The sequence below is a fragment of the Epithele typhae genome (genome assembly GCF_022376455.1).
Source record: "Epithele typhae strain CBS 203.58 chromosome Unknown BXZ73scaffold_66, whole genome shotgun sequence".
Classification (NCBI taxonomy): Eukaryota; Fungi; Basidiomycota; class Agaricomycetes; order Polyporales; family Epitheliaceae; genus Epithele; species Epithele typhae.
Genome location: NW_025954257.1, coordinates 171,066 through 199,045, shown reverse-complemented (window position 1 = coordinate 199,045; position 27,980 = coordinate 171,066). Strand labels below are relative to the sequence as shown.

The 27,980-nt window shown below is 60.3% G+C and overlaps 9 protein-coding genes across 9 annotated transcripts; 4 read left to right on the top strand and 5 right to left on the bottom strand.

The window, feature by feature from the left end:
• Positions 1–2,203: 2,203 nt before the first annotated feature.
• Positions 2,204–4,687, top strand: BXZ73DRAFT_53283 (glycoside hydrolase family 27 protein; the record flags this gene model as incomplete). The annotated part of the gene is made up of 20 exons (XM_048020970.1): positions 2,204–2,309; positions 2,365–2,379; positions 2,438–2,454; positions 2,511–2,573; positions 2,629–2,707; positions 2,773–2,837; positions 2,954–2,993; positions 3,041–3,116; positions 3,172–3,188; positions 3,248–3,286; positions 3,339–3,427; positions 3,477–3,521; positions 3,573–3,588; positions 3,648–3,684; positions 3,738–3,796; positions 3,896–4,005; positions 4,062–4,175; positions 4,231–4,308; positions 4,359–4,445; positions 4,502–4,687. 20 exons carry the CDS (start codon positions 2,204–2,206, stop codon positions 4,685–4,687), a joined length of 1,338 nt encoding a protein of 445 aa, XP_047873686.1.
• Positions 4,688–7,142: 2,455 nt separating this feature from the next.
• Positions 7,143–7,817, bottom strand: BXZ73DRAFT_53322 (uncharacterized protein; the record flags this gene model as incomplete). The annotated part of the gene is made up of 4 exons (XM_048020981.1): positions 7,143–7,319; positions 7,388–7,474; positions 7,572–7,640; positions 7,704–7,817. Coding segments are annotated over 4 exons (447 nt in total), but the record flags the coding sequence as incomplete, so codon positions are not given.
• A 593-nt stretch (positions 7,818–8,410) lies between these two features.
• On the bottom strand, positions 8,411–9,720 carry BXZ73DRAFT_80809 (glycoside hydrolase superfamily; the record flags this gene model as incomplete). Its single annotated transcript, XM_048023350.1, has 12 exons — positions 8,411–8,538; positions 8,605–8,650; positions 8,713–8,716; positions 8,770–8,814; positions 8,875–8,939; positions 8,996–9,008; positions 9,071–9,131; positions 9,192–9,270; positions 9,338–9,400; positions 9,464–9,480; positions 9,539–9,553; positions 9,615–9,720. 12 exons carry the CDS (start codon positions 9,718–9,720, stop codon positions 8,411–8,413), a joined length of 642 nt encoding a protein of 213 aa, XP_047873684.1.
• A 1,595-nt stretch (positions 9,721–11,315) lies between these two features.
• On the bottom strand, positions 11,316–14,292 carry BXZ73DRAFT_80808 (WD40 repeat-like protein; the record flags this gene model as incomplete). The annotated part of the gene is made up of 10 exons (XM_048023349.1): positions 11,316–11,410; positions 11,468–11,950; positions 12,021–12,189; positions 12,246–12,366; positions 12,411–12,512; positions 12,569–12,776; positions 12,924–13,166; positions 13,349–13,993; positions 14,065–14,218; positions 14,269–14,292. The coding sequence occupies 10 exons, from the start codon at positions 14,290–14,292 to the stop codon at positions 11,316–11,318; spliced, it is 2,244 nt and encodes a 747-aa protein (XP_047873683.1).
• Positions 14,293–16,681: 2,389 nt separating this feature from the next.
• Positions 16,682–17,955, top strand: BXZ73DRAFT_80807 (uncharacterized protein; the record flags this gene model as incomplete). The annotated part of the gene is made up of 5 exons (XM_048023348.1): positions 16,682–16,737; positions 16,762–16,868; positions 16,921–17,264; positions 17,348–17,488; positions 17,545–17,955. The coding sequence occupies 5 exons, from the start codon at positions 16,682–16,684 to the stop codon at positions 17,953–17,955; spliced, it is 1,059 nt and encodes a 352-aa protein (XP_047873682.1).
• Positions 17,956–19,447: 1,492 nt separating this feature from the next.
• BXZ73DRAFT_53282 (uncharacterized protein) lies at positions 19,448–22,870 on the bottom strand (the record flags this gene model as incomplete). The annotated part of the gene is made up of 9 exons (XM_048020969.1): positions 19,448–19,596; positions 19,653–19,759; positions 19,818–19,941; positions 19,996–20,039; positions 20,099–20,152; positions 20,219–20,493; positions 20,549–21,139; positions 21,189–22,125; positions 22,500–22,870. 9 exons carry the CDS (start codon positions 22,868–22,870, stop codon positions 19,448–19,450), a joined length of 2,652 nt encoding a protein of 883 aa, XP_047873681.1.
• Positions 22,871–23,228: 358 nt separating this feature from the next.
• On the top strand, positions 23,229–24,490 carry BXZ73DRAFT_92360 (HCNGP-like protein-domain-containing protein; the record flags this gene model as incomplete). The annotated part of the gene is made up of 5 exons (XM_048026340.1): positions 23,229–23,279; positions 23,670–23,771; positions 23,829–24,039; positions 24,244–24,339; positions 24,390–24,490. The coding sequence occupies 5 exons, from the start codon at positions 23,229–23,231 to the stop codon at positions 24,488–24,490; spliced, it is 561 nt and encodes a 186-aa protein (XP_047873680.1).
• Positions 24,491–25,517: 1,027 nt separating this feature from the next.
• Positions 25,518–26,159, top strand: BXZ73DRAFT_53307 (uncharacterized protein; the record flags this gene model as incomplete). The annotated part of the gene is made up of 2 exons (XM_048020975.1): positions 25,518–25,682; positions 25,731–26,159. Coding segments are annotated over 2 exons (594 nt in total), but the record flags the coding sequence as incomplete, so codon positions are not given.
• Positions 26,160–26,297: 138 nt separating this feature from the next.
• On the bottom strand, positions 26,298–27,792 carry BXZ73DRAFT_105509 (uncharacterized protein; the record flags this gene model as incomplete). The annotated part of the gene is made up of 9 exons (XM_048016285.1): positions 26,298–26,561; positions 26,639–26,653; positions 26,718–26,800; positions 26,857–26,955; positions 27,007–27,138; positions 27,197–27,275; positions 27,332–27,493; positions 27,548–27,663; positions 27,729–27,792. 9 exons carry the CDS (start codon positions 27,790–27,792, stop codon positions 26,298–26,300), a joined length of 1,014 nt encoding a protein of 337 aa, XP_047873678.1.
• Positions 27,793–27,980: the final 188 nt, after the last annotated feature.

The window sequence follows — 27,980 nt, the reverse complement described above, 5'->3', positions numbered from 1 at the left end:
GCATGCTTAGCAGCGGCACGCTCGCTCCTACCGTTAACCGCGTGGACAAGGCAGGGATGAAGGTGCGACCACTCAACTCTACAAGCCACCCTTTCTGCTAAACCGTTCGCCAGATCCTCGCCGTGCTCTACAAAGGCGGCGATGCGGCCAAAAGCGAGCCGCGCCTCCTCGGGACGGTCGAAAACCAAGTTAGTCGCCACTTTCCGTCTTACACGTCGCCTCTCACACTGCCCCCCAGCTCGGGATCGCGAGTGGCTCGAGTCCCAAGGGCACGAGTACATCGTCACCGACGACAAGGAAGGCCCTAACAGCGTCTTCCAGCAGCACCTCAAAGACGTACGCCCCTCTACCGTCTTTTCTCTCTCATTTCTCATCTCACCGCTCGTGCTCGCGCAGGCCGAGGTGCTCATCACGACACCCTTCCACCCCGGCTACGTCACGCGCGAACTGCTCGCGTCCGCCAAGAACCTCAAGCTCTGCGTCACCGCCGGCGTCGGCTCCGACCACGTCGACCTCCCCGCCGCGCTCGAGCGGCACATCGAGGTCGTCGAGGTCACGGGCTCGAACGTGACCTCGGTCGCGGAGCACGCGGTGATGAGCATGCTCGTGCTCGTGCGCAACTTCGTGCCCGCGCACGAGCAGATCGCGCGCGGCGACTGGCGCGTCTCGGACGTTGCGCGCAACGCGTTCGACCTCGAGGGCAAGGTCATCGGCACGCTCGGCGCGGGGCGCATCGGGTACCGCGTGCTGGAGCGCCTGACGGCGTTCGCTCCGAAAGAGCTGCTGTACTACGACTACAACCCGCTCCCTGCTGGTGAGTGCTCGCTCTGTGTGCGCTCAGGTTGGGAGACGCTGACGGCCCGTTTGGCTTTGTAGACGCGTGGCCAAAGTCGGGGCGCGTCGGGTGGAGGACTTGGAGGAGTTTGTGTCGCAGTGTGACGTGATCACCGTCAACGCGCCTCTGCATGAGGCACGAAGGGGCTGATCAACGTGGACCTGCTCAAGCACTTCAAGAAGGTAAGCTTCTATCTGCTACCTCCAGTACGTGAGACCGACGGTCATTTAGGGCGCCTGGCTCGTGAACACCGCGCGTGGAGCAATCTGTGTCGCCGAAGACGTCGCGGCGGCGGTCAAGTCGGGGCAGCTGAACGGGTACGCAGGCGACGTGTGGAACGTGCAGCCCGCGCCCAAGGACCACCCGTGGCGGCAGATGAAGAACCCGCTGGGTGGGGGGAACGGGATGGTGCCGCACTACTCGGGGACGACGCTGGACGCGCAGGCGCGATACGCGGCAGGGACGAAGGAGATCCTGGAGAACTACTTCGAGGGGAGGCCGCAGAAGCCAGCGAACGTAATTTTGGGCCCCGGTAAGCCTTTGCTTGTCCTCTCGTGCGTGCGGCATATTCTGACGTGCCGGGATGAACAGGCAAGTTCGTGAGCACCTCTTGTCAGTATTGTCTTCATCTCGTTCACAATCCCAAACTAATCATTTGTGCTGCAGACGGACAGCGTTGACCAGGCGATCCGTGATAGATAGAATGCAATGTGTAGAGTACCGAGAATCTATGTTTCCGCTCGTGTTGTACTTACGTTGTGCGAGTGGTATATGTAGACGCTGGTGCCAGACAAGGCAGGCGGCCCGCCTCTTGCCCTCGGGCCTCGCTGCTCTCGTCTGCGCCCACTCTCGACCGGCGTTCACCACGTCCACCGCAACCCCGCAGTCGCACACACCGGGGGGACACGCGACATGACTCCCGCTGCCACCCTCGGCGCGGGGCAGTCACGGGGCCCGTCGCTCGAACGTCATGCGTTCCCCGCCTCGCTCTCCAGCCCCCGGCCCACTCGCCCCGCTCTCTTCTTGCCCTCACCCTCGTCCCTGCCCACTCTATTCGCTATCCACCCTCTGCTCCACGACGACGAGCCTCATGACTGCGCCGGAGAGTGAGCGCGTCCTTCTCCCGCCCGCTGACTTCGCGACTGATCGTCCCCACTGCCTTCTCCCTTCAAATGTCCTCACCCAGAACAACCTCCTCCTCGCGGTCCACCCGCAGAGCAGCGTCACAAGGCCGTGCTTCCACATTCTGCGGCGCGCTATCCCGCTGCGTTCTCCCTTCGGTCCCATCGTAAGTCCCTGTCCTGCTTTCCATAAAGCCACTCCAACCGTCTTCCTCCCCTCCAAGCGTCGCCATCCCACGCATTCCTCATGGGCTCCTTCGTCCTGCTTCTCGCCTCTATTCTTGCCTCCTGGACTTTGCTCTCCAGGGAGCCCCGCGTCCACGCTCTCGAAGATGGGGTCGCCAAGCTGCCGGGTGAGCTGCCTTCTAGCCTTCGACTGCGCACGAGCTCAATCACTCCGTCGTCCAGTCCTCGGGTACAACAGTGAGTTTCCGACCCCGCTTCGCGTATATATTCGTCTTCTTAGTCTCCATCTCGCCAGCTTGGAATGCCTACGGTGTGAGTGACCTTCGTCTCAACCCGTAGCCTCCCTATCTCACGCTCGGTCCCGCCAGTGCGGCATCAGCGAAGCCGCCGTCCTCTCGGATGCCCACATGCTAGTCTCGCTCGGGCTCAGGGTCCGTGTCCACTCCCGTCGTCTTCTCTCGTCGCAGATCTCTCACCCCTCGGCAGGACGTCGGCTACACTCACGTCAACATTGACGACTGTTACGCCGAGAAGAACCGCAGCGCGTCGGGCGACATCGTTGCCAGTCCGTCCTTCTCTCCCCATGTCTCTCCGTCTCCACGTGGCCCTAATTTTGTCTCCTCTCCCTAGGTGCTGCGCGTTTCCCGTCCGGGATGAACAACCTCACCGACCAGATCCACGCTCTCAACATGTGTGTCCTAGCTTCTGCGCGATGTTCGAATCTGCCACGCTGATCGTTCGGTCTACAGGAAAGCGGGAATCGTGAGTGACTCACGATTCGCATGAGCATACAATCTGATTATCCTTCTAGTACAGCGACTCCGGCTGGTACACATGTGCGCATTACCCGGGTCCTACCAGAACGAGTACAGGTACTGTGTCTTGTATGCGCATGTAGTCACTCCACATTCGTTCCTTACTTTACACGACAGAGATGCGAAGCTATTCCAGGACTGGGGATTTGACTATCTGAAGTAAGCTAGTCCTACCCCCTCGCGGTGTTAATGTGCTAACCCACATTCTCGTCAGGTTCGACAACTGCGCTAGTACGTCTCCAGCTTCAGCTTCCTCTCGAATCGCAGCAAACTGAAAATGTGGAACTCAGTTCCTTATGATGACATCATTCGCCAAGGCATTGTCGGGAGTCCGTTTACTCCCTTAATCATCGGTCGCACTATGCTCATCGTAATCCCTAGAGTACGAGCGCATCGCCACCGCGATTGCGCAGCTGGCACAAGACACCGGAAAGCCGCCTCTTATTCTCTCCCTTTGCGAATGGGGGAATGTGAGTGTCGATCACGCTAGTAACCATGTCACCAACTCATGTTCCGTAGGAGCAACCGTGGCTGTGGGCGAAGCGCTTTGGCCAAAGCTGGCGCGTGAGTCTTCCTTTCATCTGGTGCATTTGTTGGCTCTAACAGCCATCCTAGACTACGGGCGACATCAGTCAGCGTCTTTTCTTCTGGCCACTGATTTCGTGGATCCTCATAGTTATCTTTGAACAGACACTAGCTGGGGGTCGATCACGAGTATAATCAACCAGTAAGAACCTTGATGCTCTCTTGTCATCGAGGACTCATCGTCCATCGCTCCAGGAACTCGTTCATCACATGGGCATCGGACTTCTTCGGCCACAACGACATGGACATGGTATGTCTCGATGATAGCTTCTTTACCTTGCATTCCTCTCGCTGACACGTGGTCGTTGTAGCTTGAAGTGTATGATGTGCTTGAACATTGACACGTACTCTAGGCGCTGATCCTTCCACTTCCAGCGGGAACTCGGGCATCACGCACGAGGAAGCTAAGACACACTTCACGGCCTGGGCCCTCATGAAGTCTCCCTTGCTGATCGGTACCAATGTACGCCGCTTTCGACGAACTTTCAAGTCGAGCTTTTTGCTGATATGTTTCGGCAGTTGTCGGCGATCAGCCAAGATAACCTGTCCATTTTGAAAAACCAAGAGATACTCGCCATCAACCAAGACCCTGTTGTGGGAACGAGCGTCTCGCCGTTCCGCTGGGGCATCAACGTATGTCGTGGTTCACACGAGGAGAATGCCGCATTCTAAAAGGATCCCATCACAGCCCAACTGGGTCAGCAACAGCACCCACCCAGCTCAGTACTGGAGTGGGGAGAGCCAGAACGGCACCGTATTCATGCTCGTGAGTCCTGCGCAGAGCGTCACCCAATATACAAACTTATCTTGTCACAGATCAACACCCTGAGCAAGCCAGCCGACATGTTCTTCAGCCTCACTGAGTCACCCTGGATCCGTGCCGGCCGCCAGTACGCCGTTCGCGTAAGTCCATCCTCCCACACCTTGCCGTGCTCGTCCTGATAACGACTCGCACCTAGGACCTCTGGACGCACACCGACAACGGCACCGCCATCCGCAACTTCACGGCGAAAGCCGTGCCCGCGCACGGCGTCGTCGCGCTCCTGCTCACCGACGCCGGCGACGAGCCGCCCAGCTCAGGGCCGCCTTGCGCCGTCCTGCAGTGGTGCATGGACAAGAACGGGACGCTTGCGCCTGGTGCGTGATGGATCTGGGGTCGAGTTAAACGGATGTAAGGCGTGTGCAACGGCGTAGTATATACTCGTGTACTACAGAAGGCGAATGAATTGCTATGGAATGTGGATCATTGCACTCGGTTGGTTACCGACGGGCGTTGAGAACTCGACGCACAAGATAGAGTACGAGCTGTCTACGCGCGGCAAGCATAGCAGGGAGCACGCAAACCACAAGTCGACCGACTACCTCTACTGACGATCGCCTCCGACACGAGCAGGAAAGGTCGACCACCTTGGGGGGCCCGCCGCTGCACCTCGTGCCCTGCCGCTTCCTGCGAGAAGAGCGCGCGCGACGTGGCGCGACGTGGCGCGGAGGACGTTGAGTACGCTGAAGAAGGAGCAAAGAAGCCGTACGCGGGACCTGGAAGAACGAGGATGCGATGTTCATCCAGTGTCCATCGGCGGGTTGGCCTGGCGCTTCGGCTTCGGCTGTGCCTCCTTGCTGCGAGCTTCGTCACTGCCGCCCATCGGCTCTTCCTTCCACTGAATCAAACAGGTCGCACCTCGCATCACGGCTCCAACTCAGTCTACCAAGAGGCTTCAGATCTGCGTCTGCCCAAACGGCGAGAATCACTCGGGGCGAAGCCGTGCATTCCATCAACTCACACGTCAAACGTGGGACGAGTCTGTAGTCAACCAACTTCTAACCAAAAAACTTCCAGTCTGGCCGCCGTACCTGCTCCGATATCTCAGAACATACAATTCGCGGTTGTTCATGCTCTGAAAAGCTACCCGAAAACAGCAGCTCAGGGCCAAACTCTCTATAGAGTTCGTTGACGGCGTCCCTGCTTGCGTGCAGAATGTGGCGACCATCTTCATCGAATGTCCCGATCACGAACCTGCCAAGTCTCCAAGTAGCCTGAGAACTCGACTTTCCCCCTCCCCAGCTCTTCCCCATGAGCTTTCTCTTTCCTTGACCGCTGTCGTCCATGTACCATGCTCTCTCTGGCAACACCTAGCGCACAAGATCCAACTCCGGCAGGCTGCTGTGTCTATGCCAACGACACCCGCGTGTCGTACTCCGGAACGTGGACCCCGACAAGTACCCTTCTGGGCACCTTTCCAGACGGCACTTGGGGCGTCCAGCTGATGGGTACCGCCCACGACGGCTCAACAGCGTCACTCACCTTTGTCGGTACGTCTATGTCCAAGCTCATACCTCAACTATCTCATTTCAGTGACACCGTACAACCGCCTTAGGAGCGTCCATCACAGTACGAGGCGCACGCCTTGAAGACGTCCCTGCGAACGCCTCCTTCGCCATCGACGACACGTCCAGTACATTCCTGACGCCCCACACAGCACGATCGACATACCACTCCGACATCCTCTTCCAATCGCCTCCTTTGCCCCTCGGTGTGCACACACTCCGAATAACCAACCACCTCGACCATGGCCACGCACTATTCCTAGCATCCTTCACAACCACCGCGAACGCCTCTGACGCCTCGCCCACTCCACAACCGCAGGCTAGGATTAACCTTGCCGTCACCGTCGGTGCCACTGTCGGAGGCGCAGTCGTCGTCTCCGGCCTCGCCATCCTCGTCTTCTGGATCTACCGCGCGCATCGGAAGATGGGCGAGCGCCACCGGTACACGGCAGCACCAGGTCAGCCCTCTTCCCTCCTCCTTCCCAACACACTGCTCACTGCTGACGGCGGCACAGGCCCATCCACAGCCTCACGCCTCGTCGGCCTCTCCAAACGCACCTGCTGCTTCTGCCGCAAAAAGGCGCCGCGAATCGCCGCTGGCGCTCCGGCGGAGCGCGCGGCGCCCTGGCGCATGCACTACCGCGCGCACCCGTCCGACGGCTCGATGGCGATGCGCAAGGACGAGCCGTACGATTTCACCGAGCTCGACATCCTGCCCGCGAGCCGTGGCCGGTCTGTCGCAGGCTCGCCCCTGCCCCCCGCCACCGTGTCCGTCCCGCGCTGGCCGCGGTCCGTCGTGCGTGCGCGGCCGCCGCTCCAGACTGCGCTCGACGTCGAGATCGTGGACTACCGGCTGTCGCTCGCGTTCGATCGGCGTGAGTCGCCGTCTGGGGGGCGAGCGGAGTCTGATTCGCATGTCGTGTGAGGTTGTCGGTTCGGCTTCCGTGTGTCTCCTATGCGCGCATGTATGGAAATGAAATGTGATATATGATCACTGGTCCTGGTCGGCTCTGGGCGCGATGCCTATCGCGCGCCAGACCGGCGAGAACGACTGCAGAAAACAAACACAAAATGTACTACAGCCCCCAACCGCCGTCGTACGCCACGCGCACATATCAAACTTCAAAACCCCGCAAGAGCACGAAACCCTCCCCACAAACCCTCCCCTCCACTGGCCGGAGGCGCACTCTCCGCCCCTCGTACAACCCCCGCAACCCTCAGCGTCGGACCGCGCCGCTCAGAAGCCTCGAATCTTGACACAACCACGCACGCCGCTCAGTTTGGCCCTGCACTGCACTGCGTCGTCACCGCCGGGTCCGCACACGCCGGGCCCGAGTTCGCGGGCTCGTCCCCCGCGTCCTGCAGGAGGAGCGCGACGACGCCGTGCGCGGGGACCGCGCGCGCGGTGAAGCTCCGCACGGCCGTCCCGTTGTTCGTGTGCGTCCACAGGTCCTGCTCGCGGTCGCCAGGGTGAGTGTCCCGTCCGCACGCGACGCCGAGCGAAGGAAAAACACACGCACGCGGACCGAGTACTGCCGGCCGAGGCGCAGCGAGGGCACCTCGTAGAACGAGAACGCCATGTTCGCCGCCGCGGTCCCGGTGTTGATCTGCCCGCGCAGCTCGTCAGCGTGATGGCCATGGATGGACCGATCCGCGGGGGGCGCCAGACGTCGACGGGGAGGACGGACTGACCATCATGACGACCGTGCCGTTCTGCGTCTGCCCGCTCCAGAACTGCGCCGGGTTCGCGGCGTTGAACGTCCAGAAGGGGCGCTGTGCGTTTGGGCGCTGTCAGCGTCCCGGAGGACCGGAGGGTGAGGAAGCGACGTGACGTACGTTCCCGCCCCAGCGGAAGGGCTGGACGGCCTTGCCGACGACCGGGTCCTGGTTGATCGCGATGATCTCCGAATTCTTGAGGATGGAGAGGTCGCGGGCGCTGATCGTCGAGAGCTGCGGGGTTCGGGTCGCTCAGCGTGCGCTCCGGGCGTTCAACGAGGGTGGTGTACGTACGTCCGCGACGTACAGGAGCGGAGACTTGAGCAGCGCCCAGGCGGTGAAGTGGGTCTTGGCCTCGTCAAACGTGAGGCCTCCCGTGCCGCTGTGGACGACGTTAGCTCTGGCACGGTCGGTGGGAGATGGCCTGTGCCTACACGCGGATCTGTCCACCGACACCGTCAATCGATTGCTCCGAAAAGAGTGCGGCGGACTCACCAAGTCCAAGTCGCTATGTGCGTAAAAGTCGCTGGACCATGAAGTGAACGAAGCGCTAGAAAGGTCGCAGTGAGCATCGGTCCCAGTAGTACTCGTAATATGGACGCTCACTTGTTGATGATGCTCGCGACCGACGCCCAGGTAGCCTCTGCGCTCTCAAGTCAGTCGGACAGCCCCATGCACACCATTGTGACCTACGATCGTTGGAGCCCGCCTGGTGCATTTTATTGTGAGTCACCCCCCTCCGCCCCAAGCATGCGAAAGCGACTCACCCTCCAGCTGTTACCGATTGAAGGTGCCCAGATGTAAGGTTCGTGCTACGTCGGGGATGCTCAGCGAGACGACTTGGCAGTCCAGAGTGGTGTGACGCTTACCGCGGCCCCGCCCAAGCTGAGGAACATTGGGGTTCGGAAGAACTCCTGAGAAACCTGCGCGATGGCGTCCGCAGTGCGCTGGTAGACTGCGTGTGCATGTCACCGGTCAGGGAGTGTAAAAATGAATGAAGGAGACGGATCGAGAAACTCACGTCCGGCAGGGCCCTCGCGGCTGACGTCGTCGAACGGAGCTATCAGCTGGTGAGACTCCGTCCAATGCATTCATACAGAGTGGTAAAGGCCTCACGGAAGCAGCCAACCAATCTATAAGGGAGCGGTCAGCGCGTGAAGCTCTGTGCGGATCGACGACCACGCACTTGACATAGTCGAAGCCCCAGCTGATCTGCCACTGCTGGACATCCCTGTGCGCGATGAAATGAGCACAACGCGCACCATTGTTTGAATGCAAGAAGCTGACTCACTTCAGTTCGTTCGAGAACGAGCCAGGCTGCACCCCATCGCAGAAGAACCACCCGGAGCTCCCGTACTGGGAAAAACGTCATTTAGTCCGTCAACACGACTCTGTTCGAAGACGGAGCTCACAATTCCCGCCTTCCTGAAGACACCAAAACCAGATTAGTTCCACACTCGCAACAAGAGGCGCTAGAAGCAACGCACAAGTCGAGCGAGTGGATGAAATCCGTAAGGGCCCGCATTCCGCTGGGGAACCGCCCGGGGTCTGCGCAACACCACTGCCGTCAGATCATCCTCTCCACCACGGAGGAGCCAACCCGCTCACCAGCGACGAGCTCCCCGTCGGCGCCGCGGTTGGGGATCGCCCAGCCACTGTCGAAGTTGACGTAGCTGTAGCCAAGGTCCTGGAGCGGCAGCCACAGGTCAGGGCACCGTACGTGGGGGAAACGGCAGCGGCGAGCGTGCACTCACGCGGAGTCCGAGCGTGGCCATGAGGTTGGCGGCCTCGCGCATGGCCGCTTCTGTGAGATTCGCCTGCGCAGGACATCGTCAGTCATTCGAATATTCCTAGCCGGGATGGACAGAGGGATGGCGCACCTTTGGGAGGCTGAGCGCTGTCGCCCGAGAGACACTGTCAGGAGAAATAAAACTTCAAGGTGGGGCGTGACGTACAGTTGAAGCCCATGGCTACAAAAAGGGAGGCATAAGCTGCAATTCTACAGCTCGGAGGGTGAAGCAAAGGACGAACCAGGCAGCTTCCCGACGCCGTTGTCGAGCGCAAGGACAGCGGTGGGGAGCTTGGCGAGGCCCACGACGACACCCGCAAGGGCGCCGAGACGACTGAACGAGAGCATGTTGAAGTAGAGCAGTGGGTCAAGACGTGCCAAAGAACTTGCGCGCGGTGCAGCGAGCGAGCTCTGGCCCTACCTCCACCCGCTCCCCGGGCCTTTGTACCACTCAACCACCTGCCCAACACCCACAAACACCGCCCGGAGTTTTCGCCTTTCGAGCATCTGTTGGCGTCGCGCCGCCTGCCTGACGTCTGCGATGCATGGACGTGCGCCCCGAGCCCCACTAACCGACGCTTCCTCGTACTTGGCGCACCCGCTAGGCCATCCTCGTCGCCTGAACCATGCACGCGGCCCATCGCTGCTGTCGATGAGGTTCACCGGGTACAAAAAGGAACCCCGCAAGCACTAAGGACCAGGCTAGATGCTATTTCGTGGAGCTCGCGAACGGCCTCGTGTCCCATAGCGGCGCCCGCTTTCTGTGGGATCGGAGGGCAGTGGGTCCTAGGACAACGCGGGGCAGGGAAGAGTCCGACGGTATTAATTCAGAGGAAGACGTCTGACTCAAGCAGCTGAAGAACCCACCCGGCGAATGGTCGGGAAGTCCCAACTGAGGCACGGCGTCCGCCTGATGGGACTTGACGCCTCGGCGCAAGTAGTATGTTGTGAGTTGGTGGGATCGTCTCGCCTCATCACATATCTATGCTCTTGAAGTGTTACCCGGGGAGCGATGCAGTGACGGTGGATCGACTTCATGCGATTCAATCAAGAACACATCCTCCTCTCATACTTTGCGTGTGTAGCTGTTGAAGGGGCGGTCAGCGTCGAGAAGCATACAAATGACTCGGCCTGGCATCTGAAACAGGTTCAGCGATGCCCGAGTTGAACGTTGAACCAGGGCTAAGTTGCGTGTCTTCCGATCAACACTTCTTCTTTGCATGACATGTTTTGCCGAATGACACTCTGCGCGGAAGTGAAGTCCATGTCTACCATTGAAATGGACGACTCACCTCTCTACAAATACATACCTCAAGTCCAAGTTCCAAGCCCCAAGCCCCGGTCCAAGTTCCAAATCAGCCGACCCACAATGTCAAACGCCGAGCCCGGGCCGCGATGCCCTCCCGCGCGCCCACAGTGCACACCGCCGATAGCGATCGGCCCATCCTCCCGTCGCGAGTCCGCGTCGGTAGTGATGAGCGGGCCGGGGTGTCGCTTGACACGATACGAGCACACAGCAAAGCACATGCGGGAACCTGAAAAAAAAGGAGACAGATAGATATACTACGCTAGAGCTGGCAAGGACGACGGCGGCGACGGATCCGAGATACATACACGCCGTCCGTTCGCGAGAGGAGGACCCGGATCTGTACACATATACACCACCACGACACGCACAAGACTTGGACAGACGACACCGGCGGCACGCGCGACCAGAGGATGTCCCCGATCGGCATGACGACGCGGGGGTAGGACGAGGGAGGGAGTAGGGAGCGCAGGGCGGGTCAGGGTAGCACCTGACATACGTATGAGCACTGTGTGTGGGGGACGGGGGAGACGGGGCGGGTGCGGGAGAGTGGCGAAAACGAAGAGCGTGTGATCTCGGCGATGGCATCCGGGAGGTGTTATACAAGAGCGCGACCAGGCGCGGGGCGGGGGGACCTTCACACCATCGCCGCGTAACTCCATATTCGTGCTGACCAGTCCCCGCTGCCCGTCGCGAGGACGTTTCCTGCCGGGCTCAGATCGATCGAGATCACTGTAGGCACATCCAGTCAGCACAGATTCAGATACACCATCGACCGAGCAGACGCACCAGAGTTCTTGTGCCCCTGCAGCATGCACTGCGCGATCGCAGAGTTCGCGTCCCAGAACTGCACTCCCCGGTCCTTCGAGCCCGACACCACCCACTTCCCGTCGTGGCTCACCGCGACGCTGAGCACGTAGTCCTTGTGACCCGTGAAGTTCATCGTGCACTGGCCGCCCTTGTCGCCCTCGCCCTTCCCGGCCGCCGAGCCCTTGGTCACCACGCTCTCCCTCGCGCGCATGATCGGCCGTACATCCCAGTACTTGAGCGTCTTGTCCAGCGAGCCCGACACGAGACCCTTCCCGTCCGGTGTGAACGCGACTGAGTACACCGAGTCCCGGTGGCCCTTCAGCCGCTCGACGAGGATCCCGGTCGCAACGTCCCAGATCCTAACGACCGTGTCGAGCGAGCCCGCCGCGACGAGCCGCCCATCGGGCGAGATGCAGACCGAGGTCACCCCCGCGTCGACGCTGTCCGGCTCTGGGATCGTCACTGTGGGGGGCGCGTGGGAAGGCACGGATTAGCTTCGTTCCTGAACCGACAACACAACGGGAGTACGCACAAACTTTGCACGCCTGGCTCGTGTCCCCGTTCATGTCCCAGATCCGTGCCGTCCGGTCCCCAGAGCCAGAGACGATCAGCTTGCCGTCGCGCGAGAAGTCGAGCGAGTAGATCTCTTGCTGGTGGCCGGAGAACACGGTACGGATGCGCTCTTCCCTGATGTCCCAGATCTGGAGGACATGATTAGTCCATCTGAGATCCGGGTCGTGAAGTGAACAACGCATACTCGGATTTGCTTGTCCTCGGCACCCGTCGCAAGGTACCTGCCATCGGGGCTGAAGCAGACGCTCCGAATGTACAGGTCTCCAGTTTTGCTCGCGCTCTCGTCAACGAGCATACTGGGGGCACTATCAGCACGACGTATTCGATCACAACGTAGCACGGGACGCACGAAGTCTTCTGACCCGTCTTGGTGTCGTAGATCTGCGCTGACCGATTGCAGCCGGTCGCCAGATACTTGCCATCCGCAGAGAACCGAACACAGCAAACCACACTAGAGTGACGGGCGTCAGCAATCCGAGTGCGGCTCACTTCAATCCCGACACGCACCTCTCATGCATTAGAGTGTGCACAAGCTTGACGTCGAGTGCACGCTTCTTCTGGCCTGGTGGGTCGCCCGGAGCAACGGGCGCAGGGTTGAAGATGGCGAACCAATCCGCGCCCTCGTTCTTGAGTTCTGGGGGTACACTCTGAGGGTCCATGCTGAGATCGACGGCCATGGGGCCATTCCAGACGAGGAAGCGACGGCCATTGAGGACTCGGGGCCCGCATTCGACGACGGGCCGGGGGTGGGAGGGTATGGTTGAGGACCTACGAGGGGGAAAGGTGCTATTAGCACCAGAAAAAGAGTTCGCGAAGAAGAAGGAAGGAAAAAAAGTGGAGGAAAGAGCCCCCGCCCACTCACCCGCAGCCCCGTTGGCGCCGTCCTGTCCTGGTGCTTGCCCTGGCCCGCCCGGATACGGTGGTCCCGCGCTAGGTGTTGGGGGGAGTTTGGGGGTCGCCTGAGGAATTGGTGGACCCGAAGGCGTTGGTGGGGCGCCATTCGAGGGTGGAGGGGCGCCGGGGCCGAGGGAAATTGATTGATGGTGGTGGTGTGGTGGGATATGGGAAGGCGGAGGCTGTGTTCCCATTGAAGGTGAGAACGGGTCTGGAGGTCGGGCGTGCAGGGCGTGGGCGGGCGTTGGACAAGGACAGGATTTGAAGGCGGACGGGCGGGCGAGGGCGGGTGCGAAAGAGGGAATGGGGGAAGCGATAAGGAGTGAGGTAAGGCAGGAGAGGTCGGGGATGGTTGAGAACATGCCAACGCGGGAGCTGGAGCAGAGAGCTTACCTGGACGGTCGCCCTTCATGCGATCTCTTTCGGTCTTTATCCTTTTCACATCACGGCCGTCGCGATCGCGGTCGCGGTCCCTCTCCCGCTCACGATCCCGGCTGTCGAGGACGGTGCGATCCCTGTCCCTATCACGCTCCCGTTCGCGGTCGCGGTCGGCGCGAGAGTAGTAGGGATCGCCGTAGCCTCCGCCTGCACCGGGACCGGCGCCTACTCCAAGACCGACAGGTCCGGCGTGAGGTGTCAAACCGAGAGGGCCAAGGGGCTCACCACCAGGACCAGTCGGGGGACCACCGGGCATGCTGACGGGTGGGCGTCCGAGACCGAGGGATTCGCGTGCGAGGGCGTCGGGGCGGGGCGTCGGCTGAGCGTTGGCCATGACGACGTCACGGTCGCGGTCGCGTACATCGCGTTCGCGTTCACGTTCGCGGGCGGTGAGTTCGCGCTCGCGTTCGCGGAGTTCGCGGTCGCGGCCTAGTGAAGCGAGGCCAAGGGGCTCTGGGGCACCTCTGCGCTTGTAGGAGTCGAGTTCTGCTCGTAGGTTGCGGAGATCGTCCTCGTATTGCTGGCGAATTTTTCCATGTTGAGTCTCGAGCTCGTAGAGAGACTGGCGGATGATGTTGAGCTCCGTGACCTGGCTGCTGACTGGCCATCGGTTGAAGTTGGGGGAGGGTTAAGTGGGGGATGGGGGTGGAGCGGGAAGAAAAAAGGCGCACTTTTGTTCTCGTACTCGTCTCGCTGGCCCCGGAGGGAGTCACACTGCTCCTGGAGGGCGGAGAACTCGTCGCGAATCTGGTTGAAGGACTGGTTGAGGGAGGCAAAAGAGTTGGGACCCTGGGGGGCCGCGCCTGTTGGTTGTAGGTGTTTGTGCTGGGGGTGGGGGGTGAGCAGGAAGAGCGAGGCGGGGGCGGGGGACGCACGTTGTATATTGTGGAGGAGGCCATGGCGGGGGTGATGGAGGGGCGGAGAGGGCGAGAAGCGCGGAGGACGGGGCTGGGGCCGCCTTAAGACGACGTCCTCTGATCCATCCCACGTGCCCGCCAACGCCAGATCCAGATCGATCCCACACCCCGCCGGCTTTCCCCCGCCCGCTGCCCTGGCTCCCCTCCCCCCGATCCCATCGTCCCACGCCCCTCTGACGTCGCCTGCACGTGCACCGGCGCGCGTTAACCCCGCGTCCGCTGGTCGTCCGCATGCCCCGTTCAGGCTCTGCCCATGTCAACCTCCCGCCTCCCGCCTCCCTCCCCCATCCCTCTCGCGATCCCTCTGATCTCCCCACCCCCCGCCCTCGCTCCCATCCGGGTCCCATCCCGCGACACAGCTCGAGCATCCGCCGTCCCGTCTTCGCCCTCGCCCTCTCCTTCTCCGAAATGCTTCCGTTGAGCCTCCCTCTGCTGCCACAGCCTTCTCCTTCGCCTCCCACCTTCCCTTCCCAGCCCGCACCCACCCTCGAGCCAACATGAACAGCCTCCCGCGCCTCCACCTCAAACCAAACCAAGGCGCGGCCCGAGCGCCGTGCTCCCCGTAACTCAACACCCCCTGCTTCCTCATGCGCTCGCTCATTTCCAATCCCATTCTCCCGGAACGCTTCGGACCCTCGCCTTGTCCCAGACCCTCCGCCCCGCGCCCACCACACCGCTTCGCTGCCAGCTGTCCCGTTCTGTCTCCCTACCGCTACGCCCGATCTCCCGTCCCTGGATTGCTTGTACGAACCCTTTGCAGAATCCGCCCACCACCTTCGTCACCAACCCCGTCGCCCTCGCCCTCGCCGCCCACCAACGATCCTCGAAGCGCAGACTCTTGATGCCTGATCGCCCAGGATCCGTCGTGCCGTAAACATTCATCAAGCGTCGCATAAACTCCTCTGCGCCCTCTCCACCGTCCGGGCCCGCAGCGACCCTGCCATGGTTATCGCCCCCAGCCTGGCGCTCAGTCCTGTCTTCCCAGAATCCCACTCTGTCATGCACAAGCTTCGCAGACAGCTCGCCGCTCCGGCAAGCACACCAGCACCCGCCGTCGACGCCCACGCCCACTGATATCCTCCCAGGCTACCCTCCCATCGGCCTCTTGACGACCTCCGCACGCCCGAACTCCTCTCCCCTCTCACGGTATACTTGGCCACACCCAAGCCCCCTTTGCCCTGGCGAAAGAACCACGAGCCCATGCACGACTCCACGCCTTCCTAAGGTCCGCCCATTCGTCTCTCCCGCGCCTCCGTCCGTGCGACCTCCACGCTCCCAGTTCCAGCCCAGACCATCCCAGGACGCACGTATGGATCTATCTGCTTACCAAGCTCAAGCCTACCCCACACCGCCTTCATCTCCCCGAGCGCCCGCCACCTCGAGTCAATTCTCCGCCCGTCTTGGTCGGATGTTCCAACTTCGTCGACAACCTGGCGTCCTCTCAGCCGCCCACGGCGCGCCCCGGAGTCCGCCGCTTTATCGCGCGCGGTCCTGGTCCCTGCCACGACCCTGCGCCCACACCGAACTCCAGCTCCGATAAGCGAAGTTGCCAAACCGTTTCGCGACGGCCTCTGTAGTTCTGCGTCCTTATGTTGCTTCTGTGTCAAGACCTCAACGTTCAGCCCTCGCGCGCAAGCGTAGCGTCTCAAACGTTATTCTTCGTTTCCCCGTCCCACGCACTCGAACAAGGGCCCACCGCCGTTAGAACCAGACTTCGTGGACAAAACAGGGATGTGCTATACTCCGATGAAGACGGCAAGAGCGGCTCTGGGGATTCGCCACCACTTTAAACCTGACGGGAGCAGCGTTCAAGACGCACGTGATGGACGGAGATCCCCCTGTGATGATGAAGCTGGGCGAGTCCGGTGGTGCGTTGGTGATGGGTTGGTTACAATTGGCAAATCCGCTCGCGAGTAGAATCGGAGGATATAGCTAGTCGCCAGATGGTTGGACGAGGAGACGTTATAAGGACGTGCTCTGCGCAGTGTCGATGATACCTTTGACTACTTCCGAGTTTCCGATATGTGTCCATATGTTCGATTTGCACCCTGAACCACGCGCGCAACAAGCTAGCCGAGCTCCACTTTGCCCTCAATTGGTTTGGTGCTCCGTCGCGGCCCGGCGGATGGCCTCAAACGCCCGGGGCGCTTGTACACATATGTCGCGGCTGAACTTCACTCCCAACGCCGACGGGCCCGTCTCTCCTCTCTGCCATCACGATCATGAGTCCCCATGTCGCCAAAAACAACAACGTCGACGACGCTAGCACGCACCTTGATATCCTGCTACTTCCCGAGTTCGAAGCACACAACAAGCCTCGTCAGCCGCATGCACTCTTACCCTCACCCTCCCGCAGTACACCACACATTCAATGTTCGCCGCTATGTGCACCACTGCCGACAACCCCGGTCTCGATTGCGGACGACGGTATGTCTCAGACGCTATCCGCAGATGCGTGGCAGAAGCGGCCGGGCAACCCGAGCACGACACAAAAGTATGCCTGGCGATGTCTCTGGAGAAGCAGGCGGCGTCGTGGGTGGCGTACATGCTCTGGCCCTGTGAGTTCCTTATCCCTGTGTGACTTTCTCCGACCGACCATATGCGTTGCAGTCGGTGTGCTTGCACACATGGACGTCGAACGGTCCAACTATTGGGGCAAGACTTCGACTCCCGCCACACCGAGCCCGACCGAAGACCCGGTAGATTATCGTGCGCATCTTTTGAGGAAACACGTGAGTACTTCATGTCCAACGCTCGGCGACCCGAATGTCCTCACCCAAAAACTCCCCGAGGTGCTCCTCCGAGATCGTTGGACGTGCTGCTTCACTGGTATCGTCAACGATGGTGCACCCGACGAGCTATCGAGATGTGCTACTGAGGTAGGAGACGTACTCGCAACGCACATCTTCAATGACGCAGTAGCTACCTTTCACGAAGCGTCGGCCGATGCTCAGGTGAGTGGTGAACGTTGAACAGTCGGTCCCGGGAGCCCTCATTCAACCCAGGATGCTAGACATCTCTGTATACCACATTGAAGATACTCAACGAATACTGCCAGATGGACGGCCTCCTCCAAACTACTCTTGATATCAAGGACGAGCCACGAAATTCATTTTTGCTGGACGTGCGCCCCCTTGCTGGCTTCGACAAGTTCAAGTGGTGCCTGAAGGCGACAGAGGTATGTGCTGCTCCCGACTCGACCAAACTCAAGTGGTTCTCACATCGTCCGAGCAGACGCCCCATAGCTACGAGATATGCTACATGCCGGACGATCAACGATACCGGGGGACGCGCGCCTCCCGCCGGCATATCACATTCGAGGATCACAGCGCCGAGTTCACTGGATCGTCGGTGTCCAGCGTGGTTGGCAGCCATGAACGAGGACACCATGCCACAGGCGTCGATCTGCCCAGCCCTGAGCTTCTGCGAGTGCACTGTGCGATCGCGCATGTGCTGCATCTCAGTGGCACGGCGCAGCTGTTCCGAGAGCTCTGCACCTCTTCGGGAGAAAGGGAATACAAGACCGGGGCGGCTGCCCATGTGGCCCTGACGGGAGCGTCGTTCATGGCGCATGTTGTCGAACAAGATCCCTACCTAGTGATGGAGCTGCGAGAGTCTCTCGCTGCGACGCTCGATCATGCATGATGCATATCCGTTCGAGACTTGTTGGCTGTACTACCTATACCACAATGCATCTCCTGTCAAGGACGTCTTGCAAGCGTGCATCGGCCTTGGCGGTCCGGCGAGCCCAGGGGTCGAGTCCTCCAAGTTGAAGGGCAACATATTCTTTCCTCGCCTCACAACATTACATACCCTTCCGGAAGCTACGACTTCATGGCCAATTCCGTCTTGCCATATCACGACGATTCCTGTAGACAACGCGACAGACGGCTTGGAGCACGTGCATATATCCACCTGGGCGGGACTCGGGGTGGGAAGTTGGGGGTCGGATGAGTGACCGTCGAGTACGTCCTTGACCTTCGGTGACATATTACCTCGAGCAACACACACCGAGCTAAAGCACACGACATAATTTCCTCACTCAACGTTCGGATTGTCAGCGACAACGGCGGCGCGGTCCGAGCGCGGTCAGTGGGCAATCAAGCGAGCCGCCGCGCGCGCGCGCGCGAGAGGTTGCGAGCCTCCTTCGCCTTTATCCTCCACCACTCGAGTGTATGCTCTACACACGTCCCTAGATGCCCACCCAGACTGTACCCACTTGCCATTCTCCTCCAGTGCTTGAAACCAACCCCGACAAGGCAGAGAGGTATCTCGACGTCCTGCTCCTCCCCCAGTTCGAATCGTACAACAAGCCACAATGGGCCGCCAGAATCGTCCGTAACGCGGACCCTGACCACAGCGCGCACTGGCAATACACCACCCACGCGCTGTTCGCCGCCATGTACGCGACCGCCGAGCTACTCGGCATGGATCGCGGACGACGGTACGTCTCTGACACCATCCGTGCGTGCGCCACAGAGGCCGCCGGGAGACCGGCACACGAGAGGGAAGCATGTTTCGCGATGGCTTTGGAGAGGCAGGCGACGGCGTGGGTAGCATATATGCTCTGGCCTTGTTCAACCGCGACGTCTTCCTCTTCCGCCCATTTCCACGTGTCCCTGAATGCCCACCCACGACGTATTCACAAGCCATGCGGGGCCACATCTCGGCGGCGCAGCTCTTCCTCGGTCTCGGACATTGCGGTACGAAACTGAAGCAGCGGCTCATGTGGCCCCGATTTGCATGGCGTATGCGGTAGAACATGATCCTTCTACGGTGCATGAACTGCGAAAGTCGCCGAAGGCCGAATCGAGGCCCTAGGAATGTGCATAGTATAGAACTTCGCCAGGTTTTTTTTTGTTGTCCTCGTTTGACGCCCTATGGTAAGCGTGCAGTACATGTGGTAGTTCTAACTTCGCCAGGTTGTATGCACCGAGCGATCCATCTGTTTCAATCGTGTGATCATAGTCACAAAAGCGTCATCATAGCATCACAACATAATCTGCGTGTAATGGAGATCTAATGGTCCAACACACCCGCACTATTCATGCACATACGAGAGCCCAAACGCAGAGGTTCCGTATCCAAACTTACATAGCATGTACCGAAGCCTCGCCACCATGACCTGTCCGCCAGTTCACAGTTCCAACGGTGCCCATGGCTGGTCCAAAACCGGAGCCTGCTTACGCAGGGGCAGCGGGATCACGGGCGTGGGTGCTCCTAAACCCGCGATTTCGCACGAGCGAACGAGCCAGTTGCGAATGCCCTCGTATTCCCTGCGTTGACCTATACGCGCATCCAAGGGTTAGCTGGAGAGCGTGGGGGGTGAGCGGGGGACGCACCGGGTGAGGGCCAGAGCATCATCATGTACTCGACGCACGGCGCGAACGCCTTTGCGACTTCGAGCGCGACAATTATGGTTGGGTCGGCGTGCCAGAGCGCAAGCGCGCTGCGAGGGGAGGCGTCAGCCGCCAGGGTAACGCGGGGGAGATGGAGAGGGTGCGCACCGCATCATCTGGGACATGTACCAGTACATCAGGAAGCAGCGCCTGGAGTTGTTCGTCGAGACACCTTGCACGGCGGCACTGATCATGTCGCGGATGTCGTTGGCGACGTGGAGCATGAACCGCACTGTGGTGGGGAGGGTCAGTTGTTTGAAGGTTGTCACAGACGCGGGCTACGCACTCCACTTTTCGGCCTTGTCGTGATAGAACTGCATATTAGAGGCTCTGCATTGACCATTACGTTCAATCAGAACCGCGCTGTCTACCACGAGACACAAACTCACGTCATGGCCTCGGGGATAAATCTCCTGAAATCGTTCGAAACAAGCATTCGGGTGCTTTGCGGGTGCGGAGGCACATCAGCGCGCCTATTCCAACCTCCTCGAGCCGCCCCCGACACTCACTTGAATAGAAACTCGCGCATCTGGAGCATCATACCGCTCTGAATGCCGCACGAGTGCGCGTCCATCGCACCCTCGATCGCGTCGAGCTCGAGCCACGCTGTCGACGCCCACTGCGCGCGCTGCGAGTCCGCCACGAGCGAGTCCGAGCGCACGCGGAGGCACGAGTGCCACACCAACTGCACCCGGATGTACAACGCCCACGCGGACCACTTCGACGTCGCCACCCCGCCCATGCCGAGCGACTCGAAGTTTTCCCCTGGGAAGAGTAGCGCATACTAGACCTGGGCGTCAGTTTCACACCGCGCCCGGGGATATAAGAGGGGCACGTACGTTCGCTGGATCCTTGATCCACAGGTGCTGCGGCTCCACGTCCGTCCCCGCAGTCGACTTCGTATTGTGCGACGCCGTCAGCATCACCGTCGCCCACACCAGCCGTCGACACTCCTCCTTGAGCTGTTCGCCCTCGCTGACGTCTTCGAGCCACATGGGCATATTCGCGAGCGTGGGTGCGACCTCATTCACGCGCGGCCACGCCACGTTGAGACTGTACAGCTCGCAGCCGCAGTGCCATTTCTCGACCGGGGTCTCGTACCGTATGTGTAGTGTCCCGGGGATACGGACGTAGTGGGCGGTAGGAGAAGGGGTGGCGGGCACGTAAAGGTAGGGTGTCGTCGGGAGCTGCTGCATCATGGACGGGAGGCCGAGGGTGTCAAGATCAATCCCGAAGTCAGGCTGGGGAGTTGGCGGAGGGGAAGGGACGACGGGCACGGCGCCCGGGAGGAAGATAGAGGTGCGTGGATCGTCTGCATCGAGAGTCGTCAACCCGAGGCTCCGGATGAGCGAGTCCAGCACGTCGAATACCGAGCGTGTGCGCTGAGTTGATGCCTTCGGGTGGGCTTGGAGTTCGAACACGGCAAGCAGCTGTGGCCAAGTTAGCTCTCGCAGCTTCAGGACATAGAGAGCGGCGCACCCATGCTGCCTGGACAAGCCCAATGTCCACCCACCCGGCGCTCAGGCTGGCCTGGAACATCGCATGGGCTTGATCAAGCAACTGCAGCGCCCGAAGCCTTCCCTGGGACCCATTTTCCATTTCCGAACCTTGATAGAAGATTGCCAGCGCCGCGGCGCTGAGTATCAAACTGGGCTGCACCTTGCTTCGTCGCTCGGGGTTAAATACGTTGGCGAAGAACCGCGGGATGTGGATAAAACTGAACCAGTGCATAGACATTTGCCAAAAGAAGCGAAGGTCTGCCACGACACCCCGCATAGCGGTGTCGCGCACGGTGGGGGTCAATGTCATGCTATTGTCGCCGTCCGTCGAGGCGTAGAAGCCGAGCAGCGCGTCCCACCACGTTTCACGCGTGAAGCGCATGCCGGGGAGAGTGCTGATGTTGACCACACCTGGTTCTTCAAAGTCTTCGTCGTCTTCCACACGGCGGGCGATCGCTATGGCGTCGACAGGTACATCGCGCATATTCCGTGGACGCAGGGCGGCCAGGTAATCTAGCTCGCAGGTCAAGGGAACCGCGCCGAGGAAGTCGAATAGAGCGGACTTGACGAGCCGGTCATGTGTCCGCGACTCAAATGTGCCGGGGAGAGTATTGAAGAAAGAGGGGGCTGGGGCGGGAGGAGAGCTAGTGGAAGGCGTTTGCGACGGCTCAGCGAAGGCAGCCGCGAGCGCGACCTCCTCTGCTTTCTTGCGTTTGGCTTCCTCTTCAGCTCGCGATCGAGTCGTGCGCGTCTTCTTGGCTTCGTAGGCTGCGAACTTGCGCGAGCCGGGCGTTCGATCCTTCCCGCGACGTCGAGGAGCGCCGTCGTAGGAGCAAGTTCCGGCGAGTGGGTCGGCGCGCCGGACGCAGTTGTGGCATTCGGGCTTGGCACCGTCGCATTTGACTTTGCGAGTACGGCTGTTGGGGTGTACTTGGTCAGTTCGCGTCTGAGATCTTCACGAATCATTGACGACTCATAAGGACTGCGCTGCTGATATCGTGATCCACGCATACGCCCATAGGGGACAAAACAATGACCGTCATGTAGTATTCGTGCAACCATGCCGAACTTGAATCGTGTACCTCACTCGGCGATTGTCCAGGGTGCACCGGCTGAAACGATGGCCGACTATATGCACTCTGAGCATCTCATCTGCATGGATGCTTTGGGTATGGCCGGTGTACGATACAACATATGTGCACGGAATACGCATGTGTTTGTACATAGGAAACGCAGCTTGCACATGCGCAAAGGGAGATCGAGATCACCGGAGAGGAGACTGAGCACGCACCATTGAACGCAGGCAAGATATACGCGTTCGCGAGGCTTTCCATGAGCCGTTAAGGGCTGACCCGACGATAGACCTGCACGCGCCGTGCCCTTGCTTGCGACACCGTCATCCCTATCGGGGTTTGGAGACTTGGACGGGCTAGGACGGGTGCGGAGAGGCTGGGGGCTGCGCAGGGCGTTTGCGAGAGACGAGGTGGACGCCGGGGAGTTGGAGGTGTTGCTGTGGGGAGACGAGAGCGTGTGAGGGGACTGATCTGGGGAAGTGGCGGCGGAAGTGGAGGCGGAGGGAGGATGCGCGGCTGGGTGCGGATGGCTGGACGTCGAGGCAACGGGGCTCGCGCGCTGTGTGTGGGGGTGGAGAGCGGAGGACATGGGAGGTGCTGACGGGCGACTGAGCACGCGCGCAGGCTCTTATTGGGAGTAGCTCAGCACTGGAGCCCCGGTCGCCGACGCGTTCAATGACGCAGACAACGGCGCCAGCTGCGCGCACAGCGTCTGCCCACATAGCCGGCGGCCGCGCTCGTTGGTCTCCGACTGCCATCTGAAAACACCCGCCCGTCCTCTCCTGCACCGCAGCCCGCTGCTCTCCACCAGATGCCCATCCTCGGTATACCTTTCGCCGACATCGCGGTCACGGAGTCTCATCTCCCCGTTCACAGGTCTTGTCGCGTATGACGAGGACCCGCTCAGCGACCACGACGACGATCCTCCTTTGGCCCAGACAACCCCCATGAAAGCTCCCGCTTCCGCCGGTCCTCGTACCGCCAGCTCTCGACCTGATGTGAGAGCCTTCACTGGTCCCCTTTGCCCTACCCGTTTCCCTCTTGCTCGTTCTCTCTCTTCTCTGGCCAGGACTTGCAGCTAAGTCGCCATCCAGCTGCCCCTCCCGAACGTGAGCTGCCCCATCCCCCGCTTCCTCCCTGCCGCATTCCAGTCACTGAGATGGTCCCCAACCTCTCCCAGGCAACCCGTCGTCTAGCAGCTCCAAGGCTGCCGTAATTATCCGCCGCCACGCGCCCGCGAAACCCCACCCGCGCTCCCGTCTGCCGGAGGACGTCCAGGACGAACCGGTCCTTCCCCACCGCCCTCGGCCTCTCAGTCGTTGGCCTCATCTTCGCGGCACTCAAGCTCCCACGATGTCCTCGACGCCGGCGCCCCCGTCGACGACGAGCCGACGCGCATCCGTCAACTCTTGTGTCCTCCGCCAATACCAGGTATGCAGGACTGGGGCATTCCATCGGAGCCAGACGAGCCATGCGACGAAGGGATAAGGGTGCGCTTTCTCATATTTTGCGTGTATGCATGCGTACCCACTCTCCGGCACGCTCAGACGAAAATAGCCACTTTCCTCGCCCTCAAACGCGACCCGGAGAGCCCGCGCCATTTCAACGACTCGCTCATGTCCAACCGGAACTTCCGCAACCCCCATCTGTACGCGAAGCTCGTCGAATTCGTCGACGTCGACGAGCGCACGACCAACTTCCCAACGGACCTATGGGACCCGCTCGACATAAAAGAAGACTGGTTCGCAGATCGCATTGGTCCGTCCTCTCCCCCACTTACGCGCCCCTGCGTCCGCAGCACGCGGCCCAAAGTCCTGACTCCGTTCCGTCCTTTTCGGTACCCCCATTTCCGGCGATATGTCTCGCTCGGACGCCGACCCTTCCTTCCCGACCCAACGCGCTCCACACATACGCGGGTCGTCTACAACGCATCTTCAACACCGATACCCGGCGTTTCGCCAGCCGAAGCGCAGAAGGCGCGCTCTGAGGCGACATCCACCGCCCAACGCTCCGCCAAGCGCACGAAGATCGACTTCACGGGCTCCTCCTCGTCCTCTGGTACGCGCTCCCGCGTGTCCTTCCCGGATGCAAAATCGAGCCGGCACCAGTACGGCTCCCAAGCCGGAACGATGGCAACGGTGGAGGTGGAGGTGGCGGGATTCTAGGTGGAGGATATGGTCGGGGCCGGGGTCGCCCTCGATGGGGATGACTGCCGTGAGTTTCTTGAGGAGGCGCCCTCGCCGAGTTGTATGTGCCCGTTGATCTTGCTTTGCCAATTGATGCTTTGAGCGGTATCGCGATGTTTGCCACTTTCATCGGTTGAACAGCCGGCGAATTTAACTCTGAGATCCAAGCGGAGGGGCCTCTCGCGAGCGGGGCCAGTCTCGGGTTAGGGGTTGGCGTCGAGGATCGGTTCAGTTTGTGCGTTCCCTCCTCTTCCCTCAAATGCTCGACAATCCCATCCATGACGACGCACTTGACGCAAGGAGGTTCCTCGACGTCCTACTGCTTCCTCAACTTGAAGCACAAAACAAACCCCCGTGGGTGGACAGAATCACCAGCCGGCTCTCTTGCGATGTTCACCCGCTCTACACCACCCACTCGATGTTCGTCGCTATGTTCATGACTACGGACCTGCTCGGGCTTGATTGCGGTCGGCGGTACGTGTCCAACGCAATTCGTCGGTGCGCTGCCGAAGCGGCCGGAAAACCTGAACACGAGAGAGAAGAACGTTTTGCGGCGGCCTTAGAGAAGCAAGCGACGACGTGGTTGGCGTACATGGTCTGGCCTTGTGAGTTAACCGTCCTCTAACAGTGCCTCCCTGTACTAACGAACTGTCGGCCCTAGTCGTGGCGGTGGAGTACGTGGACATGGAACGCTCCAGCTATCGATATAACGCCTCGAACCCCGCCGCACGGGAGACTTCAGACGATTCGACGAGTTGTCATGCGGATGGACTGAGGGAATCTGTGAGTACTCACCACATGAACGTGAAGCGTTCTTGTCGAGTATACACCCCACAGGTATTGCTCCGTGACCGTTACAGGTGCTGCTTCTCTGGCGTCGTCTGCGATGTCGCCCCCAGAAACGCATTCAGGGGTGCCACCCAGGCGGGCGATGTGAACGCAGCGCACATATTCAGGCCCATATTAACAACCTCACACGGCGACTCAGCTGATGCTCAGGTTCGTCATGAACCCGATTTCTGAGAGCATACCTCTGATGCGCGGTACCAGAGGTCTCTGGACACCACCCTCCACATCCTGGAGGACTACTGCCAGATAGAACGCGCCCCGAAAACCATACTCAACAACATGGAAAGCCCATACAACGCGTTTGTGCTGGGGCTGTCTCCCCATTCTGACTTTAACAAATTCAAGTGGTGCCTGAAGGGCACAGAGGTACGTCCTGTTCGCAGCTGGACTCGAACGTCTCTCACTACTCGGCAGATCCCCGACCGTTATGATATATGCTACATGCCGGACAACGCACGGTACATGGGTATCCGCACCACGCGCGACCATATCACGTTCGTGGATTACAGCGCGAAGTTCGACAAGTCCCGAGGGCGAGCCTCTTCAGCCTCGTCCGGCGTATCGGGTACTCCTCCGGGGGCGCGGCGGGGCGTCGATCTGCCGAGCCCGGAACTGCTGCGAATGCACTGCGCGATTGCGCATGTACTGCATCTCAGCGGCGCAGCGCAGCTATTTCGAGGGCTGTCCGTCTCTACGGAGACATCGGGATACAAGACTGGGGCAGCGGCCCACGTGGCGCCGACGGGAGCAGCGTTCATAGCGCATATCGTGGACGAGGATCCGTACGCGGTGATGGAGTTGCGAGAGGCACTTGCTGAGACGCTCAGTTGTTCGAGTCCGTAACGGATTTTTGTTTGCTATACCGGTCTCGATAATGACCCAGTACTCAATCCAAGATACTATACACAAACGAATCTCCCGCAGCCAAACCTGTCAGTCCGCCACTATCGTACATACACTCCCCATCCGCCCGCCCGCTCGTCAAACTGGAGACTTTTCCACCTGGTCGGACCCCAAATCGCTCTCAGTCTCGCTCTCGCTCTCGGACGGCATGCGCTCGAGGTCTGCGAGCACTTCGCTCGCCAGGCGTGGCGGCGCGCCGTGGCTCGTCGGGTGCGGGTCGACGGTCGAGTGCAGGGTGTGCGGGAGCACGGCGGAGATGTGCAAGGATATCGAGCGCGTGTTCGCCTGCGACGCGCGCACAACGTTGCTTGCGCGCACGATGAGCACGGTGAAGACGATCGCCTGCGGATAGAAAGAGAGAAGGGCGGGAAACGCGACGTCAACGAGGTGCGCGGAAGTTAAGAGGAAAAGCGCGCTACAGTGATGCCAGGGAGCTGTGTGGCAAACACAGATCAGTGTGTAGGTCAAGCGGCGGCGGCGACGGCAGATGGGGCGCACCATTCCAAGGAATGTGAAGAATATGTTCGATCCAACAGAGTCCGAGATGATGAGGGCCAGCAGGAGAGCGCAGTAGATCGACGCTGTCCGACGCCGCTCAGTTTGGCGAGCGGGAACCGTTCACGATGGATGTACGCACCGGTTTCGACGACTATGGCGAGCACTTTGCTGGGCCGGTTCTTTCCTAGTATCGGCGCCGTCTGCCGTACTACGCACCATACCTTCCAGCATATCAGGGCTGACAGGCGAAGTGAGGAAGTGACGGTTGGGGAAAGGTGCACGGACCCACAGGCACACAAAATGTTGAGAACAAATGTCGTGATGAAGAAGTAGCGCACCCGGACTGAGACCTCCGCGAGCATGATGTCGGTGTGTTGGATTCCCGTTTCAAACTCTGTCCAGAGGGCCCAGACGCCGAGCGCTTGGGGAGGGTAGTCAGCGGGACAGCATTCGCGACGGTGGTATGTAACGGTGCGTACCCCAAGTCGTGACAAGAAGGCCGACTGGGAGAGATATGACCCACAGGTTGTAATCCCAGATAACCCACGCACGGAACACCTGGGGGTCGACGGGAGTGAATACGGAGATTGAAAGCAAAGGACAGGACGACGCACGATGATGAAGTCGGAGACCATGGCAAGCAGCGCGGTGAGCACACCCTTGGTGAGTGACGTCGGCGAAGAGACGTCGGCGAAGAAAGTGGTAGGGTCCGGGCGTGTCTCACCAGGCCTAATCCCAAAAGCTGCGTAACCGATGACCATCTCTGTAAAGAAGTTCTGTGGACGGCGAGGGTCAAGGTGTGCGAACGATATCTAGACGAAGACACGCACTGCGGTGGCCAAAAGGAAGATCACAAATCCGGCGATGGGCAGCCACAGCGGCAGCTCTTGTCTCCTCTTCCTCCTCCAGATCGATACGCATCGCGGCAAATACGCGAAATATATACCTGCCCGCAGATTCGACAGGATCAACGCGTTAGAAGCTGGTGCTCAGACAGATTTCATAACGCACCGGTAGTGAACACTTCGCAGAACACTCCAAGCAGTTGAGCGTTGGCGACATAAATGTCTGGCATAACTGTCCAGGCGCAGGAAGGAGTGATCGTTGTCGTATGTGGCGGCAAGGCCGTGTGTGATAGATACAGAGGAGGGGAGTAGAGGCCGCCGGGATTTTGTGTTATACGAGTCGATGCGAGGCTCGATCACAGGGCCGAGGGGCGAACGCGGGGGAGCGCGCGGGCGCGGGCGGACATGCTCAGCCCAA